The sequence below is a fragment of the Eleutherodactylus coqui genome, chromosome 3 (assembly GCF_035609145.1).
Source record: "Eleutherodactylus coqui strain aEleCoq1 chromosome 3, aEleCoq1.hap1, whole genome shotgun sequence".
Classification (NCBI taxonomy): domain Eukaryota; kingdom Metazoa; phylum Chordata; class Amphibia; order Anura; family Eleutherodactylidae; genus Eleutherodactylus; species Eleutherodactylus coqui.
The window spans coordinates 205,015,969-205,043,099 of NC_089839.1; the positions used below are offsets into that span (position 1 = coordinate 205,015,969).

General features: G+C 48.6%; 1 protein-coding gene across 1 annotated transcript; it reads left to right on the top strand.

Annotated features, from left to right (window-relative positions):
- Positions 1-4,153: 4,153 nt before the first annotated feature.
- On the top strand, positions 4,154-15,431 carry USP4 (ubiquitin specific peptidase 4). The gene is made up of 22 exons (XM_066596831.1): positions 4,154-4,367; positions 5,728-5,855; positions 5,936-6,066; positions 6,137-6,263; positions 6,506-6,651; positions 6,720-6,778; positions 6,860-7,018; positions 7,569-7,680; positions 8,103-8,276; positions 8,560-8,718; positions 8,816-9,040; positions 9,119-9,202; positions 9,282-9,376; positions 9,647-9,835; positions 9,922-10,010; positions 10,100-10,336; positions 10,487-10,557; positions 10,648-10,763; positions 10,847-10,996; positions 12,894-12,997; positions 13,113-13,201; positions 14,720-15,431. Exons 1-22 carry the CDS (start codon positions 4,204-4,206, stop codon positions 14,870-14,872), a joined length of 2,961 nt encoding a protein of 986 aa, XP_066452928.1. The 5' UTR covers positions 4,154-4,203; the 3' UTR covers positions 14,873-15,431.
- The last annotated feature ends 11,700 nt before the right edge of the window (positions 15,432-27,131 follow it).

Below are 27,131 nucleotides of genomic sequence, written 5' to 3' on the forward strand. Positions count from 1 at the left end.
TCTTGTTACTTAATAACTTTCTTGATTTCAGGTCCAACAAAAACGCTGACTTTGCCTTTTGCTTCCCAAAGCTTCGGGAAAAGATCTTGTAAACGAATGCCGCAGATTCCTTGTCCAAAGCCGTGACAAGTTGATTCATGAGGTTTAGTTTGATGTGCAAAGGTGGCATTAGTACCTTTTGAGGGTCCACAAGTGGCTCCCATTTAATCCCTTAATGACGCGGCTCCCTTTTTTTCCCCCCCATTTTCGTTTTTTCCTCCCCCCTTTAAAAAAATCGTAACTCCTTTATGTATCCATCGACGTCGCTGTATGAGGGCTTGTTTTTTGCGGGACGAGTTGTAGTTTTCAATGGTGCTACTTAATGTACCATATAATGTACTGAAAAACTTTTTAAAAATTCTAATTGGAGTAAAATAAAAAAAGACATTCTGCCATCTTTCAGTGAGTTTTGTTTCTACGGCGCACAAACTGCAACAAAAACGACCTGATAACTGTATTCTGTGGGTCGGTACGATTGCTACGATACCAAACTTGAGTACTTATTTTTTTTCAAAGACATTTATTTTCTGCCGCCATCTTCTGCGCGCAATAACTTTTTAATTTTTCCGTCGACGCAGTTGAGCGAGGGCTTATTTTTTGCAGAAGGTCCTGTAGTTTCCGTTAGTACCAATTGGCAATACATACAACTTTGTGATCTTTGATCGCTTTTTATTGCGTTTTTTCTGTGAGACAGGGTGACTGAAAAAGTGCATTTCTGGCGTTCATTTTTTTCTTTTTCGGACGCCGTTCACTGTGCGGGGTTAATAATGTGCTACTTTAAAAGATCGGACTTTTATGGACACAGCGATACCAGATATGTATTTTTATTTTATGATTTAGTTCCAAGGCAAAAAAATCTTTCCGCGCTGCTGTCGAGTTTCTCTTACGAGAAAAAAATGAATATAAACTGTCGTAGCAGACAGTAATTGAACATATAATTCACTGGTTTTAATTCCAAAGAATAAAAATACAAAGCATGCTGCAGGGAATAGCTCTGCAGCAAAGGTCTTTACAACGCGTTTCAGCGTTCTATAAAACGCCTTTATCAAGTATAAATAACATACAAACAATCCCACATTATATAGCAAGTCTTACCTCTCCGGAGGTGGGAGTTCCCAGTAGTTCGCGCTCGCCTCCATGCCGTGTCGCTATGGCGCGGCATCAAAGCGTCATGAATGAATGACGGAGAGGGTGTTCCGGCGTAAATGTACGCTAATAATGAACGTAAACTCCGTAGATGTGGAGAAGGAGATACGTAAAATACGTAACTCTCGATCTCCTGGAATGGAACAAGGGTAACTCCAACCTCTAGAGGGAAGAGTGTATCATAACCATTTACAATTATCTCAATCCATTACAAATGAGAGTACGATAAAATACAGTTATATGAAAACTTATGTGCATTGATCTCTGAAAAAAATATATATATATATTTTACACACTTAGGGTAATGTTAAAATTCCATTCCAGGAGATCGAGAGTTACGTATTTTACGTATCTCCTTCTCCACATCTACGGAGTTTACGTTCATTATTAGCGTACATTTACGCCGGAACACCCTCTCCGTCATTCATTCATGACGCTTTGATGCCGCGCCATAGCGACACGGCATGGAGGCGAGCGCGAACTACTGGGAACTCCCACCTCCGGAGAGGTAAGACTTGCTATATAATGTGGGATTGTTTGTATGTTATTTATACTTGATAAAGGCGTTTTATAGAACGCTGAAACGCGTTGTAAAGACCTTTGCTGCAGAGCTATTCCCTGCAGCATGCTTTGTATTTTTATTCTTTGGAATTAAAACCAGTGAATTATATGTTCAATTACTGTCTGCTACGACAGTTTATATTCATTTTTTTCTCGTAAGAGAAACTCGACAGCAGCGCGGAAAGATTTTTTTGCCTTGGAACTTTATCTTTTAACCCATTGAGGGGATTTTCTCCCTTTGGGGTTTTGTTTCTTTCCTGGCGACTCTCCTTCCTCATCGAAGGATATTGGGATTCTCTTCATTTACTACGGGTCTACCTGGACTACAGGTGCCAGCGGGCAGCTCCCGTATGATCGTCTGGTCTATGGGAACCCCGCTGGGCACCAGGTGAGTCCTTTTCACTATTTATTTCCTGGTGGCGCGGATCATTATTTTGTATTTTATGATTTAGATTTTTTAATTATAGATATGGCAAAAGGGGGTGATTTAAACTTTATTGATCTTTTTTTTTTAACTTTTTCTTAAGTCCCCCTGGAGGACTACAACATGCGATGCTTTGATCGCTCCTGCAGTATGACGTAATGCTACAGCATTACGTCATACTGCAATTTGATAGGCAGCCTATCAAGCCACCCCACGGGGATGGCTTGCTAGGCAGTCTCCGAAGTCAGCCCTGGGGCAAGGCCCCCAGCTGCTATGACACCTGCACGGCTCCCCCCATCTCACCGCGGGGCATTTAAAGGGTCAATAGCCGCAATCGGCCGCACCACCGATCGCGGCTATTGCCTGCGCTGTATAAAGACAGATCGCCCCATGCTGTATGAAGACAGATCGTCTCCACACAGAACCACCAAGTTTCCTTGAATCTTCTATTTGTGAATCTTCCCGTTGACAAGGAGTACATTCTACCTTCCTGTGGAGGTTTTTGTGGCGACACAAGTATTCAATAGCTGATAACTCATCCTTACAAACCCCATTCATTTCAAATACATTCATTTTTGCTTCTGCACACATTTTTCTGTCACTATGGTACGTAGGTTCCCATCCAAGTGATTGCCTCATCCAAGCCCCACCTACCAATCGTATCATAGAAAACCCCACCCCCAAAGCTCCTAACCCAACCCAATTCCCAGCTTCAGTAGAGCCAGCCCCGCCCCTCGCAGGTGCTTCAACCACGGTCCCCTATACTGCAAGTATGCCACATTTCTGTATCCAAAAAACAGTCAAAGTACATACCATTGGTGCGGATTTTGATTGGAAATCAGCCGCGTATCCGCAGCGCTCCCCCTCATCTCTTCTGAAGACTTCCTGTTGTCGGCACTCCCTGGATTCAAATTCCCAGGGGCCTCACCTGTCCAGCCGCAGCTGACCAGCCCGCTGGCAACCAGAAGCCAGGGAGCACCGACAGCAGAAAGCCTCCGGAGGAGGGTTACTGTTGTATCTTGTCTACACCGGAAGTAGGGGTGTAGACATGGGTTGGCCGGGGACAGCAGTAGGGAAGGGCCAGGCCGACAGCTGTACACACCCCTCTGGCATGTACGCTTCCTAGCGGCTGTTTCTCTGTGACTCTTTCCCTGCCGGCGGTCTCAGACTTTTACAGCTGCTGGCTCCTGCGACCCGGTTAGTGTCCTGCCGCCGCCGGGGTGGCATCTCCACTCACCACCTCCCTGTCACATGCAGAGATCTCCCATAGCATCCTCCATCCACGCTGAAGCCAGGCCCGCCTCTGACCCCCCGGCAGCCCCCCCACCATCTCACATGGCCTCTTGCCGTCCGCGCGGAGCTGCCTCCAAACGGCGCTGTTCAGAGCTCTGCTGCCTCATCGGCGCTGTCGCTCTACCCGTTCTCCCTGCGGGCACTGCAGAGGGGGGCCGCTGTCACTGTGTCAGTGTGCATCCAGCCACAGCAGCAGGGAGTGATTACCAGCGGTAATCAGTTTAATGGTGACCAACATCCTGAAAACAGGACAAATGGCTGCCCTGCTTGGGACCCTGGGGAAAGCAGCACACAGGGTCCCAAAGCAGCACTGTCCCGCCTAAATCGGGGCGTGTGGTCACCTTAGTAAGCTCATTGGCCTGAGAAGACACCCGACCACTGCGATCTGTTCAATCAGCTGATAGGTGGGGATCTAATCTGAAGTCCTGGAGAATCCCTTAACTAGACTTGGAAATATAATGTGCCGCCCTACAGGAGGCCCCGGCCTATGGACGCCAGGTTACCATGGAAATCCGCTCTCCAGTTTCTCACACAGCCCGGAAGTTATACTGCTCTCATCGCAAGTCTCACAGCAGGCGCCATCATGTCGTAGCCCTAGCAGCGCATGCGCAGTAAGGCTCTCTCGCCTTTAGTCATGTGGTCGCCGCCCTTGGCCTTGTACGTCTCCGTGACGCGCACGTTACGCTGTGACGTCAGGAAACAGTGAAGGACGTGCGCGCCCCCGCAGTGTTCGCGCAACTATGGCGGAGGGGGGAGGCGGAGGAGAACCGGGCCCGGCACAGCCTCACCGTGCAGCCCGCACCCCGTCACCGGCACCCGACACTGAGAACCGCCCGGATACCGAGACCCAGAAGAACGAACTGGGGGAACTGCTGAAGGCACCGCTGAAGAAGGGGGACGAATGGTGAGAGGGCAGCGACGGGGAGTAGGCCCGGCCACCGGCGCTCAGTGCTTGTGACTACCGGTAGAGTTACACGGCTGCACGAAGGCCGGGGCCGCGGGGGAATAGTGCTGTGTCATGGGCCTAGGCCTCAGCCGGACGTGCGAGCCGCATGTTTTCCTGCTCTGGGGGGAGGAGGAGACCACTGGAGGACTGAGGGGGGGAGGAGGAGACCACTGGAAGACCAAAGAGGGGGCCGCTGGAGTACCAGAGGAGAAAAAGGAAGGACTACCTTAGGACTGCGGGGGAGGAGACCACTGGAGGAACATAGGGGTGAGGAAGAGACTGCTGGAGGACGGAGGGAGAAGATTACTGGAGGACCAAAGAGAAGGCTGTGCTGGACTGTAAGGGGGAGGAGGAAGAAGACACTACTGAAGGAAGCAGACCACTTGGGAACAGAGGAGTGAAGAAGAGACTGCTGGAGGAGCAAAGAGAGGCCACTGGAGGACCAGAGTGGAAATTGGAAGAATTGAGGGGGGAGGAGGAGACTGCTGGAGGACCGGAGTGGGAGAGAGGAAGAAACTACTGAAGGACTGAGGGAGGGAAAGAGACCACTGGAGGACTGGATGAAGAGACCGCTGGAGGAGGAAGAGACTACTGAGGGGAGGTCATCACTAGAGTGGATGTGGAGGAGGCCATTACTGGAGGACCAGGGGATGAGGAGGCCACCACCACTGGAGTTCTTACTCTTGGGCTTCGTAGGCTTTTACTTTCGGGGTGTCCACATGTGGAGATGCCGATGACTACCACCCTAGACCCAGCGCTCCAGAGAGATCCTGGGCAGGGGACACCAGCACTTCCTCCAATGTGAACACATCCTGTTGCATTCTGCTGACTGTCTCCCTTGTAGGACATCTGCTGTACTGGTTGATACATCTCCTCTGCAGGCGCTCTGTAATGTTGGCGTTGTAGTGCAGAGGGGGAGGTGGGGAGACTCGCAAGCTCCTGCGTAGAAACCTTCAAAGGGTTACCAGACTGTCTCTTCTGCACTCGTAGACTGTGATGTCTACTGTAAACCCTTGCAGAGTTCCTTCACCGCACACCAGGTGCGTCCAACATGTACTATAGCAGGGCACATCCCAGAATCCAGTGGGGAGGGAGCCGGGGATGACATGTAGGGAGTCCTCTGGAGCTCCACCCCTTCTGCATGACAAGCAGCTGAGGTAGAAACTCCGTGTAGACCAGGCTTCATTAGTGGTGACATCACTGAATATGGGTGGGGCTTGTCAGTTGTCTTGATGGGTCCTATATTTTCCGGTCACGTGATGTTAGATGCTGCCCTTCTTTACATGTGTAACACTCTATGGTTTTCGGTGTCTTGCAGGTATCTGGTGGACAGCCGCTGGTACAAGCAGTGGAAGAAATATGTTGGATTCGACTCGTGGGATGTGTACAATGTGGGAGAAAGCAACCTCTTCCCTGGACCGGTGGACAATTCTGGATTGTTTGCAGGTACAGTAACGGTGGGAGGAGCGACCAGAACGCAGGGTGGCCATGCTGCTGGACAGCTCACCCCTTCTGTGTCCTTCCAGATCCCGATACTCAGGTTTTGAAAGAGCATCTGATTGATGAGCTGGACTATGTGCTGGTGCCGACTGAAGCATGGGGCAAGCTGATGAGCTGGTACGGCAGCGTCCAAGGCCAGAAGCCCATAGTCAGGAAGGTAGGTACCCCCAAGCTCTGTGGCTCCAGTGTGGTATGTGGATGGCTCTGAACCCCCTGTTCTGCTGCAGGTAGTGGAGCACGGCATGTTTGTAAAGCATTGTAAGGTGGAGGTATACCTCATCGAGCTGAAACTCTGCGAGAACAGCGACCTGGACAACATAGTGACACGGCACTTTAGCAAAGCGGATACTATAGGTAAGAGTCCCTGGCCTCACCTGTCGAAAGTCAGGGTCCACCATTCTCGGATTACAGTGGAGTCCCCTGGCCTCAACCCTTTTCGACTGTGATTAGTGACACCCCCCCTCTGATCAGTGATTTGCGGGGTTTCCCTGCCACACCCCCTCCGATCTGTGATTTGCGGGATTCCCCTGCCTCACCCCCTCCGATCAGTGATTTGTGACACCCCGGGCCTTACCCCCTCCCGTCTGTGATTGCAGAGTCCATAGAGAAGGAGATGCGGAACCTCTTTAATATCCCTGGGAATAAGGAGACGCGGCTTTGGAATAAATACATGACAAACACCTTTGAGCAGCTCACCAAGCCCGACAACACGGTGCAGGATGCCGGACTCTACCAGGGGCAGGTAATGCTCGCTGCAGCTCCGGCCCCGGAGGTCCGTCCTCTGATAATACAGTCATTGTTTCTCCACAGGTTTTGGTTATAGAACAGAAAAACGCGGATGGTACGTGGCCTCGGCAGCCGCAGACAAAGTGAGTGGGAGCAGTGAATGGCGGTGCCCTCCGTACGTGATCTGCTCGCTGGCTTTTCTCATCTTTCTTTCCTTTTCCCAGGTCCAGTACTGCGACAAGTAGAAGCTACACTTCCTCCGGAAAATCCTCATCCAGCACGTACTCCTCATCACCATCCTCCTCCTCATCGTCATCTTCTACTGTTACCAATGGGGACAGTGGGGGCACCTATGGACTGAGCAGCTCCAGCCTGGGCAAAGGGTGAGTCCACGGCCGGGATGGGGAAGGCTCTCAATATATATTTGGACCAGTTTCCCTTCATGTGCCACTCCTGGGCAGAACATAACACACACTGCATCTGAGAGTTTATACTCTGTGGGTTCCCTACAGTCTCTGTGCTGAATGCTGAAGTATAAAAATGCGGAGCAGTGATCTCTGGGGGGCGCCAATCATCCTGGTCATGAATTCTTGCTCCAGGTCACCGGTGTACTAATGACTGTCTACCAGTCACTGGTGAAGTACCCCATGGGCTCAACAGATTTTTATGAGGCACACCGAAAAGCTAATCAGCTTATTTGAGAGACATTGCCCCAGTGTACCCCAGGAGCTCAGCCACTTATATGTGAGATGTCTTATCTCCCCCACCCCCAGTGTGCTCAGCAGCTTGCATATTTGTGTGATGTCTTCTCAGGTGTACGCATAAGGTTCTGCAGCTTATATGTAAGAGGTCCTTCTTGCTATACCCCAGGTACCCCTGCAGATCTTCCAGGCCGCCTTATTGTTGCATTGGTCTAACTTTGCTTTTCTCTAGGGGATACGGGTCGTCTTACAACTCGTACAGTTACAGGGATCCTTCCAGTAAGCCCGGACTCTGCGGCCTCAGCAATCTCGGGAACACGTGCTTCATGAACTCTGCACTGCAGGTATGCTACAGATCATCCTGCTCAGCTTGAGGACAGAGAGGCACACGGAATTTCCATCCAATTACATTAGCAATGACCTGAATGGGTCTATAAGATGCTGAGTTATATATATTCTACAGAACAGGCACTCCTCATGTTTGTACAGCGGCTCCGTCTTCATATAATACCAGACATCCTAGAAATAGTGTTGCTTCTCCATGGGGGGGGGGGCGGGGGGCTGCAATCAGATGACAACCTCATATATGGGGACCTAAGCAGCTCTTAATGTAGTTCAACCAGGCCAACATGCTCTGTCATGCCAGGTGTATTACAGAGGAACGTGGTCTTTGGCCTTCATACTAGGACTGTGGGTGTCTTTTTTTCCTCTTGCTGCGGGTTGGCTGTTTAGCTTGGATGCAAGTTGGTTTCTTTTTGTGTTCCAGTGCTTGAGTAACACACCACCGTTAACCGAGTACTTCCTTACTGATGACTATAAAGATGAAATAAACAGGGACAATCCACTAGGGATGAAGGGAGAGATTGCCACCGCCTACGCAGAGCTCATTCGCCAGATCTGGTCTGGGGAGCATTCCTACACAGCTCCACGCATGTTCAAGGTAAGGTAACCCAAAGCAGACAGTAAAGAGTGTATCATACTGAGACTTAGTTTGTAAGGCGCTAATCATTGTCTCTATGAGACTGTATTCTACACACAATGATTCCATCATTAGTGCAGTCACTGTGTAAACACAAGATGTTACATTTTGTATTGTACTCCAGAGCTGCAAATGCTATATTTATGGGGAAATTGCTCTGTACATACATTATATAATGCTTCAGAGCTGCACTCATTATTCTGCTGGTGGAGTAAGTCACTGTCTGAATTTCATTCTCGGTTAGACACAGGTTGGCCGCTTTGCTCCGCAGTTCTCGGGGTACCAGCAGCAGGACTCGCAGGAGCTCTTGGCGTTTCTGCTGGATGGTCTGCATGAGGATCTCAACAGAGTCAAGAAGAAGCCGTATCTGGAGCTCAAAGACGCTAATGGGCGTCCAGACTCGGTATGTAAGGAGTGGGGAGGGGGTGAGTGACCTATGATTGGGGGCTGACATTGTGAGTTTTGGGTCGCATACTCTTCTCACTCTTCACTTCCTGCAGGTGGTGGCGACAGAGGCGTGGGACAATCACCTGCGGAGGAATAACTCCATCATTGTAGACATTTTTCATGGTCTCTTCAAGTCGACGCTCGTGTGTCCCGAGTGCTCCAAAGTGTCAGTCACCTTTGACCCATTTTGTTATCTCACCCTTCCCCTCCCTATGAAGAAGGACCGCACCATGGAAGTGTTCCTGGTGCGCACAGACCCACAGTGCAAGCCCACCCAGGTGAGTTCACTTGTGTGGTGGACACGACATACCACTTGTAACATCTGATCTTTACACCGGCTTTCAATTCTTGCGCAGTATCGACTGATTGTGCCTAAAATGGGGACAGTCTCTGACCTGTGTTCAGCGCTCTCAAAGCTGTCCGGAGTGCCTGCTGAAAATGTAAGTTTTGCTCCTCTGATCTGACAGCCTCTCCCTGGACCGCCGCAGTGCCATCACCACACATCCTTTATTTCTGCAGATGGTCGTGACTGATGTGTACAATCATCGGTTTCACAAGATCTTCCAGACAGATGAAATGCTCAATCACATCATGGAGCGTGATGATCTCTTCGTGTAATGTCTACCTTCATATATAATAACCATTGGGGTGCTGTAGCTATGGGGTCTGATCATTTTGCTGTAGACTTCCATCCATACCGTGTGGTTTTATTAGAACCTGGAGGAGGGGAGTCGCCCCAAATGATAATTCTAGTGATGGATGGGGGTAGTATTTTGTGCCCTCTCGTGTCTCATCTTTGTGTGCCCCCTTCTCCCTTTTCTGGTGTCTCATAGTTCCTCTTCCCCTTTATGTGTCTTATTCTCCCCTCTTTGTGTTTGCTGCAGGTACGAGGTGAAGTCTCCGCGGGGCACAGATTCAGAGTGGCTCACACTGCCCATCTGCTTCCGGGAAAGACGCTTCCGGCAGAGCAGCGCAGCGGGCACCATCCTGTTTGGACAGCCGCTCCTGATCTCAGTGCCCAGGCAGAAACTGACAGCGGACATGCTGTATAATGTCATCCTGGAGAGAATACAGTAAGTGACTCAGTGAAGCCTCAGGAGACTGGTAGAGAAGTGATGTTCTGTGGAGTTCGCTTCCTCACATATTATCTTCATTGCAGGCGTTATATAAGAACTCCGTTACCAGAGGAGTATTCCTGCCTGTCCAGTGAAACTGCAGCCTGCAACGGCTCAAACGGGATCTATGACGGTAAATCTCCCTGGTTGCAGTCATTGCTTGTTCATCCTGCACAGCGCCACCTGCACAGCTCAGCTTATTACCTGTTCTATGTTTTTAAGATGAGGAAATGGATCATCAGGAAGAGAATGAAGAGCGGGACGAGTCCCCCGAGGAGTCAAACGGCCAGTCGGATGATAGTGTGGACGAGAATTCAGAAGGTTGTAGTCCTTGCAATAAAATGCCAAAGAAAGCCCAGGACTTCCGTAAAAGGCTCTTCTGCTTCAGCTTGGTGAACTCCTACGCCACGTCTGACGTGGGCAGCATGCCTGCTGAGGGCTCCTTCCTGAAACTCACTTGTGAGTATGTTCATGGTGGTCCCTATATGCCCAAGTGCTATGTAGATGAATGCAGTCTGTTACTCCCTGCCCCTGAGATCTGCAGACCTCTATAGTGCTGCCTGTCGGTAGTCACTGCTCTGTGTTCACTGCAGTTGTCTGATCTTTCAGCGTATTCCACTGTGGCTATTGACTGGGACACGGAGGCTAAGAAGTTGTATTACGATGATCAGGAGGCAGAGGTGAGGAGAATGCTTCGCATGTTGTGGATTGCAGTCATTGCCCCTCTTGTTGAGTTCTTGACCTCTGTGACATCTTGTTTTTTTTCACAGGCCTTCGATAAACACGAGTCAATGATGCAGCTGCAGAAGAAGAAAATGACAGTAGCGCTTAGAGACTGCATCCAGCTCTTCACCAAGACGGAAGTGCTTGGAGAACATGACCCCTGGTGAGCCTCTCTCCTGTACCACTGCCAGTTTTTTACGGGGTTGGGCCGTCTTGCTGTCTGCCTCACATCTTTCTTTATTCCAGGTATTGCCCAAACTGCCGGAAGCATCAGAGGGCCACCAAAAAGTTTGACCTCTGGTCCTTGCCAAAAATCCTTGTAGTGCATTTAAAGCGATTCTCGTATAACCGCTATTGGAGGGATAAACTAGATGCGGTGGTGGAGTTCCCCATTAGGTAAGGAGGAGATTGCCACATGGTGTATAACAATCGGCGCAAGTATCCCTTGCACAAGTATTGTAGTGTCCCCCGACGCCATGTTCTGAATACACCTATTATGCTTCCGCCTGGTGTAGTGTCCTGAACCCACAGCGCCGCCTTTTCTCTCTTATAGGTGGCTGTAGTCTAGGCTGGTGCTTTTTTTTACAGGCACAGAGTATATGATTTAAAAAGCAGATAAATCCCGTGTGGGGCCACATGGTGCACAATAGCTGACTCAGAACCCCATTGTAGTCATGGGCTCAGCACAACTCCATGTGCGCCTTCTGGGTAAGTCATTCTGTCATTAACCCCTTCCCACTATAGAGCGTACATTTACGTCCTGCGGGGTTGGGATATGTATGAAGGGAGATCATGGGGCGACCTCCCTTCACACAGTGCGGGCGCCGGCTGTTTATTACAGCCTGCAGCAGCTCCACTCAGCCGTGCCCTGTGGGAACTAAAAAAAAAAATACAAATGACGACAAAGTTTTATTAATTGAAAAAAAAGTAATAAAGTTAAAAAAAACAAACACCCTTTTGCCATATTTACAATAAAAGAATCTAAACTATAAAACAAAAATACATATTTGGTATCGCTGTGTCCGTGAAAGTCCAATCTATCAAAGTAATGCATTATTTACCCCGCACAATTAATGTCTGAAAAAAAATGTTAAAAAATAACGCCAGAAATGCACTTTTTTGGGGGGGTCACTTTGCCTCCAAAAAAAAATGCAATAAAGAGATCAAAAACTCGTCTATATTCCAAAATGGTACCAGGACATCCCGCAAAAAATGAGCCCTCACAACTATGACGACTGAAAAATAAAAGTTATTGCGTGCAGAAGATGGCGGCAGAAAATAACTAAAAAATAAATAAATGTCTTTTAAAAAAAAATAAAAGTAGTACAGCAAAAAAAAACAACTACGTTTAGTATCGTAGTAATCGTACTGACCCATAGAATAAGGTATGTCATTTGTGTCGCAGTTTGTGCGCTGTAGAAACAAGACACTGAAAAATGGCAGAAGTTTTTCCTTTCTTTTTACTCCACTTAGAATTTTGTTAGTTTTTCAGTACCTTATATGCTGCCATTAAAAAATACAACTCGTTCTGCAAAAACCAAGCCCTCATACAGCAACGTCAATGGATAAATATAGGAGTTACGATTTTTTTTAAGAGGGGAGGAAAAAACGAAAGGTGGGGTGTAAAGGGCCGTGTCATTAAGGGGTTAATGTCCCTGTTCCTTAAAGGGGTTGTCTCGCGAAAGCAAGTGGGGTTAAGCAGTTCTGTATGGCCATATTAATGCACTTTGTAATATACATCGTGCATTAAATATGAGCCATACAGAAGTTATTCACTTACCTTCCCTGCGCTGGCGTCCCCGTCTCCATGGCTCCGTCTAACTTCAGCGTCTAATCGCCCGATTAGACGCGCTTGCGCAGAAGGGTCTTCTGCCTTCGGGTTTGTTCGGTAGCAGCGGCGTTCTGGCTCTGCCCCCTTCTATGCATCATCGCGTAGCTCCGCCCCGTCACGTGTGCCGATTCCAGCCAATCAGGAGGCTGGAATCGGCACATGTGACGGGGCGGAGCTACGCGATGACGCATAGAAGGGGCGGAGCCAGAACGCTGCTGCTGCCGAACAGACCCGAAGGCAGAAGACCCTTCTGCGCAAGCGCGTCTAATCGGGCGATTAGACGCTGAAGTTAGATGGAGACGGGGACGCCAGCGCAGGGAAGGTAAGTGAATAACTTCTGTATGGCTCATATTTAATGCACAATGTATATTACAAAGTGCATTAATATGGCCATACAGAAGTGCTGAACCCCACTTGCTTTCGCGAGACAACCCCTTTAACAATTTGACTCTTGTATTTCAGAAACCTTAACATGTCGGAGTTTGTCTGTGACCCGACAGCTGGACCCTATGTGTACGACCTTGTTGCTGTTTCTAATCACTATGGAGGCATGGGAGGCGGCCACTGTAAGTTTTTGGGGCACGTTGTTCAGTCACTTACACATAGAGGGTGCTGTCAGGTTAGTACAGCTGTCAGCACTTCTTCTTGGTGTCCTGATGGCTGTTTGTTCTGTTTCCACAGATACAGCGTACGCTAAGAATCAGGAGACGCAGCAGTGGTATTATTTTGATGACAGCAGTGTTTCTCCGGCTTCTGAAGATCAGATTGTGGTACGTCTCATGTGACCCTTAACCTCCCAACAGTCTGTGTTCTGTCTGTTTGCTTTGACGTTATGGTGGCCTTCATGTTGCTGGCCTTATGTAAATTAGGTTGATTTATCGCATAATGAAGTCTGTTGCTTCCTAATAGATTTGTGTTCCTTAAGGCCCATTTAGACAACAATTGTTGTGTCCTTTACAGCACAAGATGATTGCTCAAACGCTGAGCGATCACCTCGCGCTCCGAGCGGGTGATGCAGAAGACAAGCGAGGCCGTTTCTCTTCTGCATCCAGCTGTTCCCCCGCTTGAAGCGCCCGGCTGTTGTGCAGCTGAGCGCTCCGAGCAAGGTATGGAGAACCGAGCTGGACCGCTCTGTTCTTCATACCCTGCCTGTCTTCAGGGAGCAGGGATATAGCTGAAACAATAGTATCAGCTGTATCCCGCTGTGAATCCCTGATGAGGCTGCTCGTTCTTTCAGCATGCTGAAAGACAACAATGAGCGACGGCTTAACAAAAACTGCACAATGTCGGTGCAGTTAGATACAATGATTATCGCTCAAAAGATGGCTTGTGAGCGAATTTTGAGCGATAATCGTTGTCTAAATGGGCCTTGACCCCTTTCAGGATCTCTGCTTGCTGACATTCTTATTTATAGGCAAAGACCGAAAACCTATTCTGACCTAGTCCTCTTCACACAGCAGTGACATCCATCCTGTGATTGATTCTGTAGTGATGAACCACATTAAAGAGTAGCTGCACTTTCAACATAAAGACATGATGAATACTTTTGACAGTGGGGGCCCTGCTGATACCCCCGCTGATCACTAGAACAAGGGTGCTGTAGCGCTGTTCCTCCTTTGCTGCAGCTGACGACTGCCCTCATAGAGATCTTCACAAAGCGCTATACACTTCTATGCGATTACATTCAGCTGCCGGAAGATGACAGCAGCAAATACAGCCGAGGGGGTACAGCGCTTGGTTGAGCGCTGCAGCCCCCTCGTTCTAGCAATCAGTGGGTGTCTCGGCAGTGGAATTTGCACTGATCAATACTTGTCAGAGATCTCTGACATGTCATAAGCTAGTTGAAAGTGCAGGTACTCATAAAGACCGAATGTTGCGCTCACATGGTCCCTAAAACATTGGTGATGGTAATGCAGAGTCTGGAGGAGAGATGGGTGTGTATAGCAATTCATAGCACCCAGGACTAGGGCAAGATGGGTTTTTAGCTTCTGGGAGCCAACAAGAATCTTCCAATTCACGGACAGAAAGCAGACATTTTAACAATGGTAAAGAATTGAATTATAAAGGGGCTGATTTATGAGACTGGCTAAAAGAAAACCCCCTTAGAACAACCGATCCTGGCGCAGCCTTCGTTTTACCGGAGCACTATAAGGAATGAGCGCTGTGGTTGGTTTTCATCAGTTGCGGCTTACTAGAAGGTTGTAGAACTTTGCATTCCGCAGCATTTGGCTCTGACCCTATAACCGTGGACATTGCTTTGTACTGATGTCTTTTCTCTGTCCTTGTAGACAAAAGCGGCTTATGTACTGTTCTATCAGAGACAAGATGGCGGCAGCTATAAAGCCTCCTCCCCAGCTGCTTCTCTTGGCTCCCCCCCTACTGAGGATGACCTCGGCGAACAGGACAGACAGCAAGATTTGGACTGTATGGACACCAACTGATGATCCTGCCCCACACGACCCTGATAAGAGGGGAGACTCTGCACCCAGATGTACATACCGTCATCCGCAGCAAGAACCCAGGAGATGATGGGAGCGTCGCCTTCCTCCATCTTGTCAGTGTTCACCTTCCTTCTACCTGGTCTGCTGCTGCAGGATGACGAATTTATTCACTCTGCGGCTTTGAAGATGATTTTTTTTCCTCTGTGTTTGATCTGGACAGACAAGCGGAGCACCAGCATTATAAGTCTATTTTTAATATTAAGATGGCGATCTCCTGCTGCTGCCGCGGGTGTTGTGTGACGCCACGACCTTTTGATTAGCTTCTCCTGGAGCGGGTATATCGGGTGGGGTGTATTTATTGCTCTGTATTTTATGGGGACAGTTTCCAATCATGTAAAGCATCGCACAATGTATAAAGCTGAGGACGAGGATCGCCTCATGTTCTGCCCTGTATGACCACCACTGATCATCTGCAGGGGGCGCCGCTGAGCTATGCAGATGAATGTTATTGAAGACTGTGTGGGCGCTAAGGGCTTAATTAAATGTCATAATGAAAGCAGACATGTTCCGTCATTTTCAGCTGGATGCGCTTGCCCGAAATACGCAGCTGCAGTTTTTGCTTGCAAACTTAGTAGAATCGCCCTTTTCCTCCTCTTGCTTCCTGGATGTTGCTGTTTGGATACATGCAGCCGCAACATTCTGCTATCTTACACGTTATTACATGAAAGTTGTTGAGGCATGAGCCGTGTGCCATACCCTCTGCCCTTATTTATTTTTTTTTATTTTCCTTAGGCTGCATTCACACGGACGTATATCGGCTCGGTTTTCACGTCGAGCCGATATACGTCGTCCTCATCTGCGCGGGGGGGGGGGGGGTTGGGGAATGGAAGAGCCAGGAGCAGGAACTGACTGAGCTCCTGCCCCCTCTCTGCCTCCTCTCTGCCCCCCTGCACTATTTGCAATGGGGAGAGGCGGAACGGGGGTGGGGCTAATTCTCGAAACTTGACCCAGCTCCGCCTCCTTTCATTGCAAATAGTGCAGAGGGGCGGAGGCAGAGGGGGCAGGAGCTCAGTTCCTGCTCTTGGCTCTTCCATTTCCCCCCCTTCCCCCGCAGATGAGGACGACCTATATCGGCTTGGCGTGAAAACCGAGCCGATATACGTTCGTGGGAATGCAGCCTTATTTGGGGGAAATTGCCATTGATGCAGTTTAAGCCTCCTGTAGCCAGTAAGCAGTAATTAAAGAGCTGTTCCCTCTAAACAGGACGGAAATCTTGCAGAATGTCGGCAGCAGGACCGCACAGAAATTCTGGGAGATTTCCGCAGCAGAAAAGTTGCTTCAAAACCTGTGCGGGTTTTGAAGCAGCTTTTCAGCCTGTATCCCGCTGCAGAAATCTCTCCGCATAGAAGTGAGTCTGTAGAGGTAACTGCGCCAAAATTGACATGTCACGGATTTGATTAGCACGCTGCATATCTGTTTCCACACAGTGTGTGTTTTTTTGTTTGGTTTTTTTTTGCAAATCTCATCCACTTTGCTGCTTAGTCTCAAGTTTAAAAATGCATGTGGAATTTTCGTGTGGAAAGTATACGGCAATTCCGCCCTGTCTGAACCCAGCCCTAAGGTGGGCAAAACGGAACCACATCAGATAGTAACATACAGCGCTTCAGTAATTGGCTAGAAAGCAGCTATAACTTTCACTGTGCTGGAACTGGATCCTGCTGTCTGCATCCTTGGTGGTCTAGGACAGTGAAAGGGTTGTCCATGTATGCATGATGGTTTTTGGCAGTGCTAGCGTTTTGGTGATCAAGGGCAGTAAAAGTGTTAAAGTAAATATTCCTGGTGGTCTAGACTTTGAAAGGTTTTAGTGTCATTCATGAAGTAAGGGTCCAGGGTGGTCTAGAGCTATAAGGGAGTTTATATAAGAATCCCAGGTGGTCTAGGGAAGTGAAGAGGTTAATTTCAGTATAGTTTGTGGTCTAGAGTAGTCAGTGGTGTTAATTCCAATGTATCCCTGGTGATCTATGGCAGTAATGGGGTTAATATCAGGAGTGTTGATGATTTTCTGTGAAAGGGTTACTACTATCCCTGGTGAAGGGTTAATGTAAGGATCCTTTTGTGGTCTTGGGAACTGAAGAGATTAATGTCAGGACTAGAGATGAGCGAACGTACTCGTTTCGAGTACTTACGCACCCGAGTACCGCCACTTTCGAGTACTTCAGTACTCGGGTGAAAAGATTCGGGGGGTGCCGGGGGGCGGGGAGAGGCGTGGCGGTGCGGGGGGTAGCAGCGGGGAACAGGGGGGAGCCCTCTCTCCCCCCCCACTCCCCACTGCTACCCCCCGTGCCGCCACGGCGCCCCCCGAATTTTTTCACCCGAGTACGGAAGTACTCGGAAATCGCGGTATTCGGGCAAAAAAGGGGCGTGGCCGAGCACGTTCGCTCATCTCTAGTCAGGACACTTGGATCACTGGGGGGAGATTTATGTCCGTATACCTGGTGGTCTACAGCAGTGAGGAGGTTCATTCTAGTATGCAAAGTGGAGGGCAGTGATAGGGTTAATGTAAGAGGGCTTTTCTGTGCAAGGGTTATTACTATCTCTGGCTGAGGTCTGTAAGCGGTTAATGCTGTATATATCTTGGATTTGGTGTTATCCTGGCATAGACCTGCTATAACGGTACATCCCTATGATGGGGCAGCACGGTTCAGGAGTGCTCTGCCCAATTGGAAAGAGGGGAGCAGACCTCGCCTGAGCTTGGGATAGCTTCTGGACCTGACAGATTTGTGGGGTTGCGGAGTTGCTACTTGAACCCCACAATGTACACATGCCTTATTAGGGGTGGGGAGGGTTGTCACAACATCCTGTCTACTGTGAATTGAGGGTGTTGCTTCCGGACTGATAAGTTTGATCTGTTGCTGAAGCCAATGTGTGGTTCTGCCCAAGATGCCCTGTGGGTTCTTGTAAGGAGGAAGCAGGTGTCGGGGACATGGCGGAACAGGGCGTCACCTCACTCTCCTGCTTTCTCCCTTACTAGTCACAAGTGTTGCAATTGAGGAAGTGGTCATGATCACTGAGCAAAGCCACTACAGAGATTTGAGTCATGGCGAAGACCGCAGCAGAGCAGAAAACCTCCAGCTAGGGAGAAGCTAGAAGTCCCAGCATGCTTATTGTAACACCAGCTCGCTGCTCATCATCCGCACTGTGGTGGGGGTCCTGGGGCCTGCATGTAGTGGCGGTGCTGACTCCTGGATGGTAACGGCCCCTGATCCTCTTCTCTGAAGTGATATTGGGGCTCCTAAGTGAGGCTTGTGTTTTACCACTTGTAGCAGATAGTCTGGTTCAGTGTGAGGACAGTTGTGGGGTGGAGGGGTACCCCATCTCATAACAAAAAGTCATGGGCATTACACCACTTATGTTTTAGACACTTTTTATTTATTTATTTTTATCCCTGCTGTTTCTACAATGTGGTAAGATTTGGGCCCAATATATATCACATCAGCTAAGCCAAATACAGTAGGTGGTATAAAGTTAGAGAAATGTTTAAAGTCGCTGCAATAAAACTGCTGTATCTTTAGCCGGCCATGTCTACGTCAAATGCCCAGATATGGGACAGGATTGGTTGATTAGTGCAACACGTTGAGGCCTTCTCACCAATTTCGACCATGTCTGCTTTCAGAGACCGACCTAAATGACTGCAGGAGCGCGGACGTTGCCGCTAAGGTCGTTGGCGCTCGTGCAGTGCCTTTTAGACAGGCAGAGATCACCTGGAAACGAACAGCATCTGATGGGCCACATTGACTCGTGGAATCTGGATGGCTTCTGTCCTGCGCGCTGGCATCTTCAAAATAACGTGGCGTAATTTTCTTCTGGCATTCTGCTGCTTAGACCACCTTCGTACACAACGTACTTGCCACAGGCGCTCTGCAGCGCAAAACGTGCAGCAAATCTGCACATAGCTGCAGAGGATTGTCAAGGGTTTTCTTGTGGCTCTGCTGTGACTTATAACTTTTGTATTTAAAGGGCTGAAAGCCTCAGCAGCAGTGCCACATAAATGGGCAAGGAATCCACAGCTGATTTACTGCTGACATTTTCTGTTCCATGTGAAGGACAGTTTTGAACATCTTATGGTTTGTATTGTAAAAACTGCAGAAAGTTACAGCCAGGGGCAGGGGACTTCAAAAATCTCCTTCATATGGGGCGGAAAACAAATCTGCAGCATGTTTAGGGTTAAATCCCGCAGCAGATCCACAATTAAAAAGGTGGCCAAATTGGCACTTTTTAGGTGTGGATTTGCTGTGTAAAGCCCACACTGACTGCACCGTGTGTGAAGGTGACCTTCGTCTGGCTTCACATGGACAATTGCGTACGCCTGAGCACAACATCTTTGTGCTATGAACAAAGGGGTATTTTTGCGCACGTACGTGCATACCTTACTGTACTTTTTCTGCCTACAGGGCACAAAGACTCAGCTATTGAATTAGCTAATACGGCTAATGCGTTGTAGATGTGTTCTTTTTCCAGTGGGCATAGTGGTTCACGCATCTCCTTGTACATTTGCTCACCCCCAATTGAGTCCGACGAGGAAAAGATGCAGAAAGATAAAACATGCTCTATTTTTATTTTTTTTTATTTTTTTTGTGCACCGAAATACGAGTGCGGAGTACGCACATGTGAGCAAACCCTTTGAAATCAACGAGTTCTACTATTCACTGCGTATTAAGCGCACGAATACCTGTGCAGCTGGCAAAATCCGTTGTGGAAATTGTGCCCCGTTTCTGGCCTAAGGGGAGGTACGTCCGGATCAGTAAATCTAAGCGTCCGGTAACCTTGTGCGCAGGGGTTTCTGTATTACGGCGCACACGTGCTGCGACCCTTTCGACACTGGACACAGTGAGCTGAAAGATAAACGCAAGCATCCCAGCTGGTCGTCATCAACAGCATTGCGTCTGCATGAATGGCGTTGGCGTCCTTCATGTGATGATATGGACAGTCTATGATATGGCAGAGTTATCTCTATACATACCTCAGTGGCACGCCACTGTCCTTCATTTGCGGTGGTTGTCACTGTTGCCATAGATACAGATGCTCACTGGAATGTTCCAACGTTGACAGTGGGGATTGCCTTGACTCCTGTCCTGCCGTGTCATGGCTACCGGCTTTAAATAACGTAAGAGTCTGATTGATTGCGACTATTCAGCATCTGCTGTTACATAATGGGATGTGTGATCATGTCCGCTGTTGTCCCACGGTCACCCGACACTAAATACCCGGCCCGTAACGTTGGGTGATAACCCCAGTGGGAGCTGTGGTGGCAGCCATACTGGTTCTCGCCTAATAGTCGGGGATTTCTCTGTCTGCTGTGTTTCATGTTGTAGGGACCATGTGTGAGAAGCTGCTGCAGTGCCGGAGTAAACTGGCCGCTGCTATCCAGAAGGCTCTAGAGGGGCCCCTGGCGCTCCCACACATGCTGCTACAGGGCCCAGAGAGTGCGTACGACAGCCCAATTCCCACCAACTGCAGCCTTCCAGAAAAACTCCATGATGGTGACTGCCAAAAAACATTTTACAGTGGAAGAGATGTCATGCCCCTCCCTAAATCTGCAACGGAGAACTTACTGAGGTACAAGTCAGCAAATTGTGGTCATGTGATTACCATGATGTTAACATGGCCACTCCGATGTGCGAGACCATGACTTTAAGGGCATTTATGCCACAAGGTCACTACTAGAGATGAGCGAACCTGCTCGGCCACGCCCCTTTTTCGCCCGAGTACCGCGATGTTCGAGTACTTCCGTACTCAGGCGAAAAGATTTCGGGGGGCGCCGTGGGGGGTTGGAGTGGGGAGGGAGAGAGAGAGGGCTCCCCCCTGTTCCCCACTGCTAGCCCCCGCCTCCCGGCGCCCCCTGAATCTTTTCACCCGAGTACTGAAGTACTCGAAAATCGCGGTGCTCGATCGAGTAATTACTCGAAACGAGTAGGTTCGCTCATCTCTAGTCACTACCAATGCACATTGGCATATCATATACATATGATGTATACTCCAGTCACCTCCAGAGCTGCACTCACTATTCTGTTAATAGACAGTGGATATAAAAAGTCTACACTCCCCTGCTTAAATGCCAGGTTTTTGTCATCCTAAAAAATCCTACAACGATGAATTATTTCAGATTTATTTCCAGCTTCAATGTGACCCGTTATCTGTATAATTCCACTGAAAATCTGGCATATATTAGGGTGGAAAAAAAAACCTACAATGTGGTTGCATAAATATTCGCACCCTAAAACTAATACTTTATTGATGTAACCTGTGACTTGATGACAGCATTCAGTCTTTTGGGGTAGGGGTCTATTGGCATGGTTCACCTTGACTTGGCTATCTTCAACGACTCTTCCTTGCAAAAGCGCTCAAAATCTGTCAGATTGAGGGCATCTCCTGGGCAGTGCCCTCTGCAGGTCAACCCACAGATCTTCAGTGGGATTCAGGTCTGAGCTCTAACTGGGCCTTCCCAACACTTTGATCTTCTGGTGGAGCCATTCTTTGGTTGATTTGGAGGTCTGCTTTCAGTCGTTGTGCTGAAAGGTGAAATTCCTCTTCATCTTTTTAGCAGAGCCCTGAAGGTTTTGTGCCATAATGACTGATATTTGGAACTGTCCATAATTCCTTCCACCTTAACTAAAGCCCCAGTTCCAGCAGCAGATAAAACAGCCCCACACATAATGCTGCCCCCACCGTCTTCACTGCGGTCTGGTGGTCTTCTGGTGATGCACAGTGTTGGTTTTATGATAAACGTACCTTTTGGAATTATGGCCAACAAGTTCCCCCTCGGTCTTCTCAGATATAACACGATCTCCCACTCACTTCCGGCCGACTGGATGGAGGTTGTAGCAGAACATGGCCGGGCTTAGATATTTATATTTGTTAGAAAAGTCGTCCGTCTTGCCCCCCTCCCCCACAGCCCAGACATATGAAGAATATGGGAGATGGTTGTCACATGAACTATACAACCAGTGCTTGCCAGAAACTCCTGCAGCTCCTTTAATATTGCTGTCGGTCTCTTAGCAGCCTCCTGGGACAATTTTCTTCTGGGTTTTTCAGCCATTTTTGAGGGACGTCCAGTTCTTGGTAATGTCACTGTTGTACCAAATGTAATCCCCTTCTTGCTGACTGTCTTCACTGTGCTCCATGGTATATGTAATGCCTTGGAGATGTTTTGGTCCCTTCTACTGGCTGATACCTTCCAACAATCGGATCCCTGTGATGTTCTGTAAGCCTTTTACCGACCAACTAAGAATATGTCTGGAAAATCCTCCTAGAAGAGCTGAACTTTATATGGGGAAAATCAGAATCGCTGTAAATAATAGCAGCGGAGTGCTGACTACTATTTATCAAGGGTTTAAATGTGACTGGCTGATTCTGAACGCAACTACCTCCCCAAATATAGGAGAATGTTCACACTTATGCAACCACATTTTTTTAGTTTGGTTATTTTTATTTTTTCTCCAGCTCTCATTACTCACCTCACCCCAATCTGCAACCTGTCACTAACCTCTGGCATCGTCCCCTCATTTAAGCACTCCATCATATCCCCGCTGCTTAAAAAAAAAAAAAAAAAAAAAAATCCTTGACCCGACCGATGCTGCCAACTACCGACCCGTCTCAAACCTCCCCTTCATCTCCAAAATACGAGAATGCCCGGTCTACTCCCGCCTCACTCATCGACCCCCCCCCCCCCCCCCCAGTCTGGTTTCCACGCTCTTCACTCAACCAAAACCGCCCTCACAAAAGTATCAAACGACTTAATGATGGCAACGTCGAGCGGTGACTACTCCCTACTAATCCTCCTTGATCTCTCTACTCCATTTGACACTGTTGACCATGACCTCCTCTTTGCCATGCTCCGCTCTATTGGCCTAAAGGATACTGCTCTCTCCTGGTTCTCCTCCTACCTCTCTGACCGCTCTTTCAGCATCTCCTCTCTGCTTTCCCTTGCTGTTGGGGTCCCCCAAGGATCGGTCCTTGGCCCCCTTCTCTTCTCTCTCTATACAGCCCCAATTGGACAAACCATCCTCAAATTCGGCCTCCAATACCATCTCTACGCTGATATCCAACTATAAACGTCTTCCCATGAGATCTCTGAAGCATTCCTCCAAAATATCACCGACTGTCTGTCCGCTGTCTCTAACACCATGTCCTCCCCTTTTCTCAAACTTAACCTCTCTAAAACCGACTTTCTCGTCTTTCCATCTTCCAACCGACCTCCCCTCAAACATCTCCATATCAGTATCTGGCACCATCATAACCCCCAGACAGCATGCCCGCTGCCTTGGGGGGTCACACTGGACTCTGACCTCTCCTTTACCCCCACATCCAATCTCTGGCCCAAACATGCCACCTGCACCCCAGAAATATTGATAAAATACGGCGGTTCCTAACTATAGACACTCGTTGTTGCCCTCATCCCACTCCCGACTTGACTACTGCAACTCGCTATTCATCAGCCTTCCCGGCACCAGACTCGCTCCACTCCAATCCATACTAAACGGGGCAGCTAAGCTCCTTTTTCTATCCAGCCGTTACTCAGATGCCTCTGCACTATGCCAGTTTCAGGGAGGCATACTAAATCTCCTGACCCAGTCCCTCTACCCCTGCACCTCCTTACTGCCCTCACCCTGTTTGCTTACTAATAACTGATTTCCACATGTAATTCTTGTATTGCCTGTGTTCCCCATGCCTCATCCCCCCTTGTACCTCCTGTATCCCCCCCCCCACCGCGTTTGTTTCAAACTGATTGTATATCACATGTATGAAAGTGATGCGGAATAATTTGGCGCTATACAAGTAAAGATTATTATTTTCCATCTTAAAAGATATCACTTTGTCTTCCAATGGGATTGTACAGATAACGGGTCATATTGAAGGGGGAAATAAATCTGAAACTATTCATTTTGTCGGATTTCTTAACCTGACAAATACCATTTTAACGGGTGTGTAGGCTTTTTAAATCCACTGTATATGCTCCTGTCACCTCCAGAGCTGCAGTCATAGTTCTACTGTTGCATTTCTGTTATTTGTCAAAGTATATCTCGCACAATAATCTCTCTAGTAATTCCGTACGTACCCCATGGATCTGTAGACCGCATGGCGCTCATCGTTCTGACTCTTTCTGCTGTGATATTTGCCCTCACTCAGAGAGAAGCTGCAGCTACATCCCCCTCCTCTCCCTCTTTTATTTCTTGCTTTAGGGCTTGTTCACACCCGTGTATGTATTTCTGCCACGCAAATATACCGCACATTGCGCGTGTATTTGTGTGCACAAAGAATATACATAAAATCAATTTGATTCGGTGCATATACAGCTTTTCTGCGTATATCATGTGCATTTACACACGCCCATTGATTTCACTATGCTTGCGCAGGGTGTAAACGTGCAACAAGATGGGTCATGCCGTGCATTTTCCCCAACCAATCGCACATCTTGTGAAAAAAATATGCATATGTGAACAAACCCATTGAGATCAATGGCTTCTATTCACTGCGTATTACGCACATAATACGATGTTGTGAATGAGCCCTTAAGCTTCGGCATCAGCTGCAGGCCGTGTAGTCGCTATCTATCACTTTCCGTCACGGTGACATCTCCTACCTCTTGCTTCCATACAGTGGGGCACTTCATCCTCTCCGAGCTCGGAGCCCCTCGGCCATCACTCAGGACCTGCTGGATATTATCGGTGAGCACCAACGGTGACCCAAGTGACCACGGGCCGTAGCAACATTAGAGCCACTCATGAGATCTCAACCAGAATGGTCAGCCAAGTTAAATCCGCGCTTTGGAATAAGCTGGCGCTATACAAATAAAGATTTATTATTATTTATCAGCCCCTTCAGGCTGGGGAGAGGCTGACTGTAGCAGAGGGGAATGCAATACAAGACAGCCCTGGAGAGGTTAGAAATAGAACCAGTATGAGACCCTCTCATAAGCCAGTCGTCCCCCCTCCGGCTGGCATTGCCTTGGGATTGTGAGTGTTCAGCCCCTTGCTTACTACCTCTCCATGAATCCGCCCAAGTGATATTCATAACCAGCCCCTGCGCCCCCACTGCTCTTCACACCCTTGAAGGGGGGTGGATAAGTTTATAGGGAGCGTCTTGGTACTATACTAATCCGCCATTGTCTTGTGATCCCTGGAGGGGTTTTTAACAGTCAATGTTTAACCCATTTGTTTTTCGTTTACAACATTTAGAGAGCACCAGCGTTCCCGTAATGGCGGAAATCTCACAAAACTTGGATTGGAACATCGAGATCAGCTGGGACTCAATATTTAGTCTAGAGACCCTGAACCTGACAGCAGATGAAACACCATCAGCAGAGGGCAGCACTGAGCCAGTACTGGGTGACATCACCCAATCCAATGGCATCAGGGAGGCAGTGCCAAGTGACATCACTCAGCTAAATGACAGCACTGAGCAGACACAATACACTCAGCCAGATGGCATCACCGATCAAACACCAGACATCATTCAGGCAGCACTAAGTGATGATCAGATGATTGAACTCGTTCTGGATCTGGAGGATGAATACGGTTTCTTGCTAGGAGACAAGAACCAGTGACTTGGGGCGCAAATCACACGCATGTATTATGGCTGTGCATTGTGTGTATTTTTCCATGCATGTTATTCACTGCAGATTTTATGCACCCATAGGCTATAATGGTGCATATTACACACCAAAATAGGATATGCTGCATGTTTTACTCATATGGGTGATAAACGCAGGTCTGCATGACCCAATGTAAATCAATGGGCCTTCAGCACTACAGATGTAAGAAAATACATACATTAATATACAGCCAAGACACGCTCGTGTGAGCGAGCCCCTACTTTCTTCACCCGGACAGGACCAGGATTATTGACCTCCTCCGTTACTTCATCAGTTATGTTCAGTTAAATGTTTTCTACCTCCATAAAATGAACTTACAGCCCCCACCCCCCCATTCACGGGGTGGGGGTGGGGACCCTCATCATGCCACCATAGGGAGGCCCATCATCCCAGCTGTATGTCTCTTCTAGTCCTCACCCTTCCAGCCACCGGCATATCAGGCCCGGGCTCAAGCATAAAGGTCCCTTGACATGGAGTGACTGTCAGGCACATTAGGGCCCAACAGCCATCCTAGTGACGATCACTCCCGGACTTTACACAAAAGCAACAGTCGTTCTGTGAATGGAAGTGGAGCACGCCAGAGATGGCTGCTGGTCACCCACCTCCGCTCACAGTAGACAGGCAGTCGCTTGAAGATTGAGCAACTGCTGCTTACATGGGCCAAAAGTTTTTAGGTGACCTAAAAAAAAAAAACAACCGACCCCAACAAATGTGTAATTTGTCGCTCAGTGCCCTGGCAGTGTGTATACAGGGCAACCATTGCCCAAGCTTCCCGGTGATAAATCGCCCCATTAAACTTTAAGAAGAGATCAGGGGTGTCGCCGATCAGCCTGGGTGACTGCTAAAACTGCAGCTAGAGGCTTTAGGGTCGCACAACGGGGAAGTGCTGCAGATTCTCTACAGCGGAAAAGCCACAATAAAACCGAAGATTTTACACTTTTAATTGAAGTGACATCTGGTGCAGGTCTTCTGCTGGGGAAAATCCACAACATTTTCGCTACATGTGACCGCATGCTCGGGGTTACGGGACAGCCGTCGCAGTGTGACATTCAGTGAATGGAGGCAATCTCTTCCAGCAACGATCTGCATTTACTGTAAACAGGCAGTCGTTCAGAGACAAACCACCACCTGCTGACAGAGAGCAAGAAGTCGCTGACTAGTTGCTTTGTTAGACTAATGAGCGATTTCTCACTTCGCCCCGTTGGGTCCCTTGATCGCTGTCCCGTGTAGAGCCACCCTTACACAGCGCAGGTGTCCCTTCTGCACGTCCTCGTGTGACTCAGCAGAGGATGGAAAGGAGTATGGCCATGGGTGGCGGCCAGGGACATCGGTGGCAAGTGTGCGCAGTCACCATGAGAGGACTACAGGAAGACAAACAATCCCAGTGAGTCACAGGAAACTCCAGAATATAATCTAAACACATGGGAATTTAACCACTTCCTCCCCAGAGCCATCACCCAGGATAGACCGTCCCTGCATGGCACCAGGCAGGAGGTGATAGGGGTGCAGACGCCCCAGCTGAACACATTTTTTTGCATGTAGTGGAAGTGCTTAGAGCGGTCATACAAGGAGCGACGCTTCTCCCAAGATTCACCAATCACGCAGAAG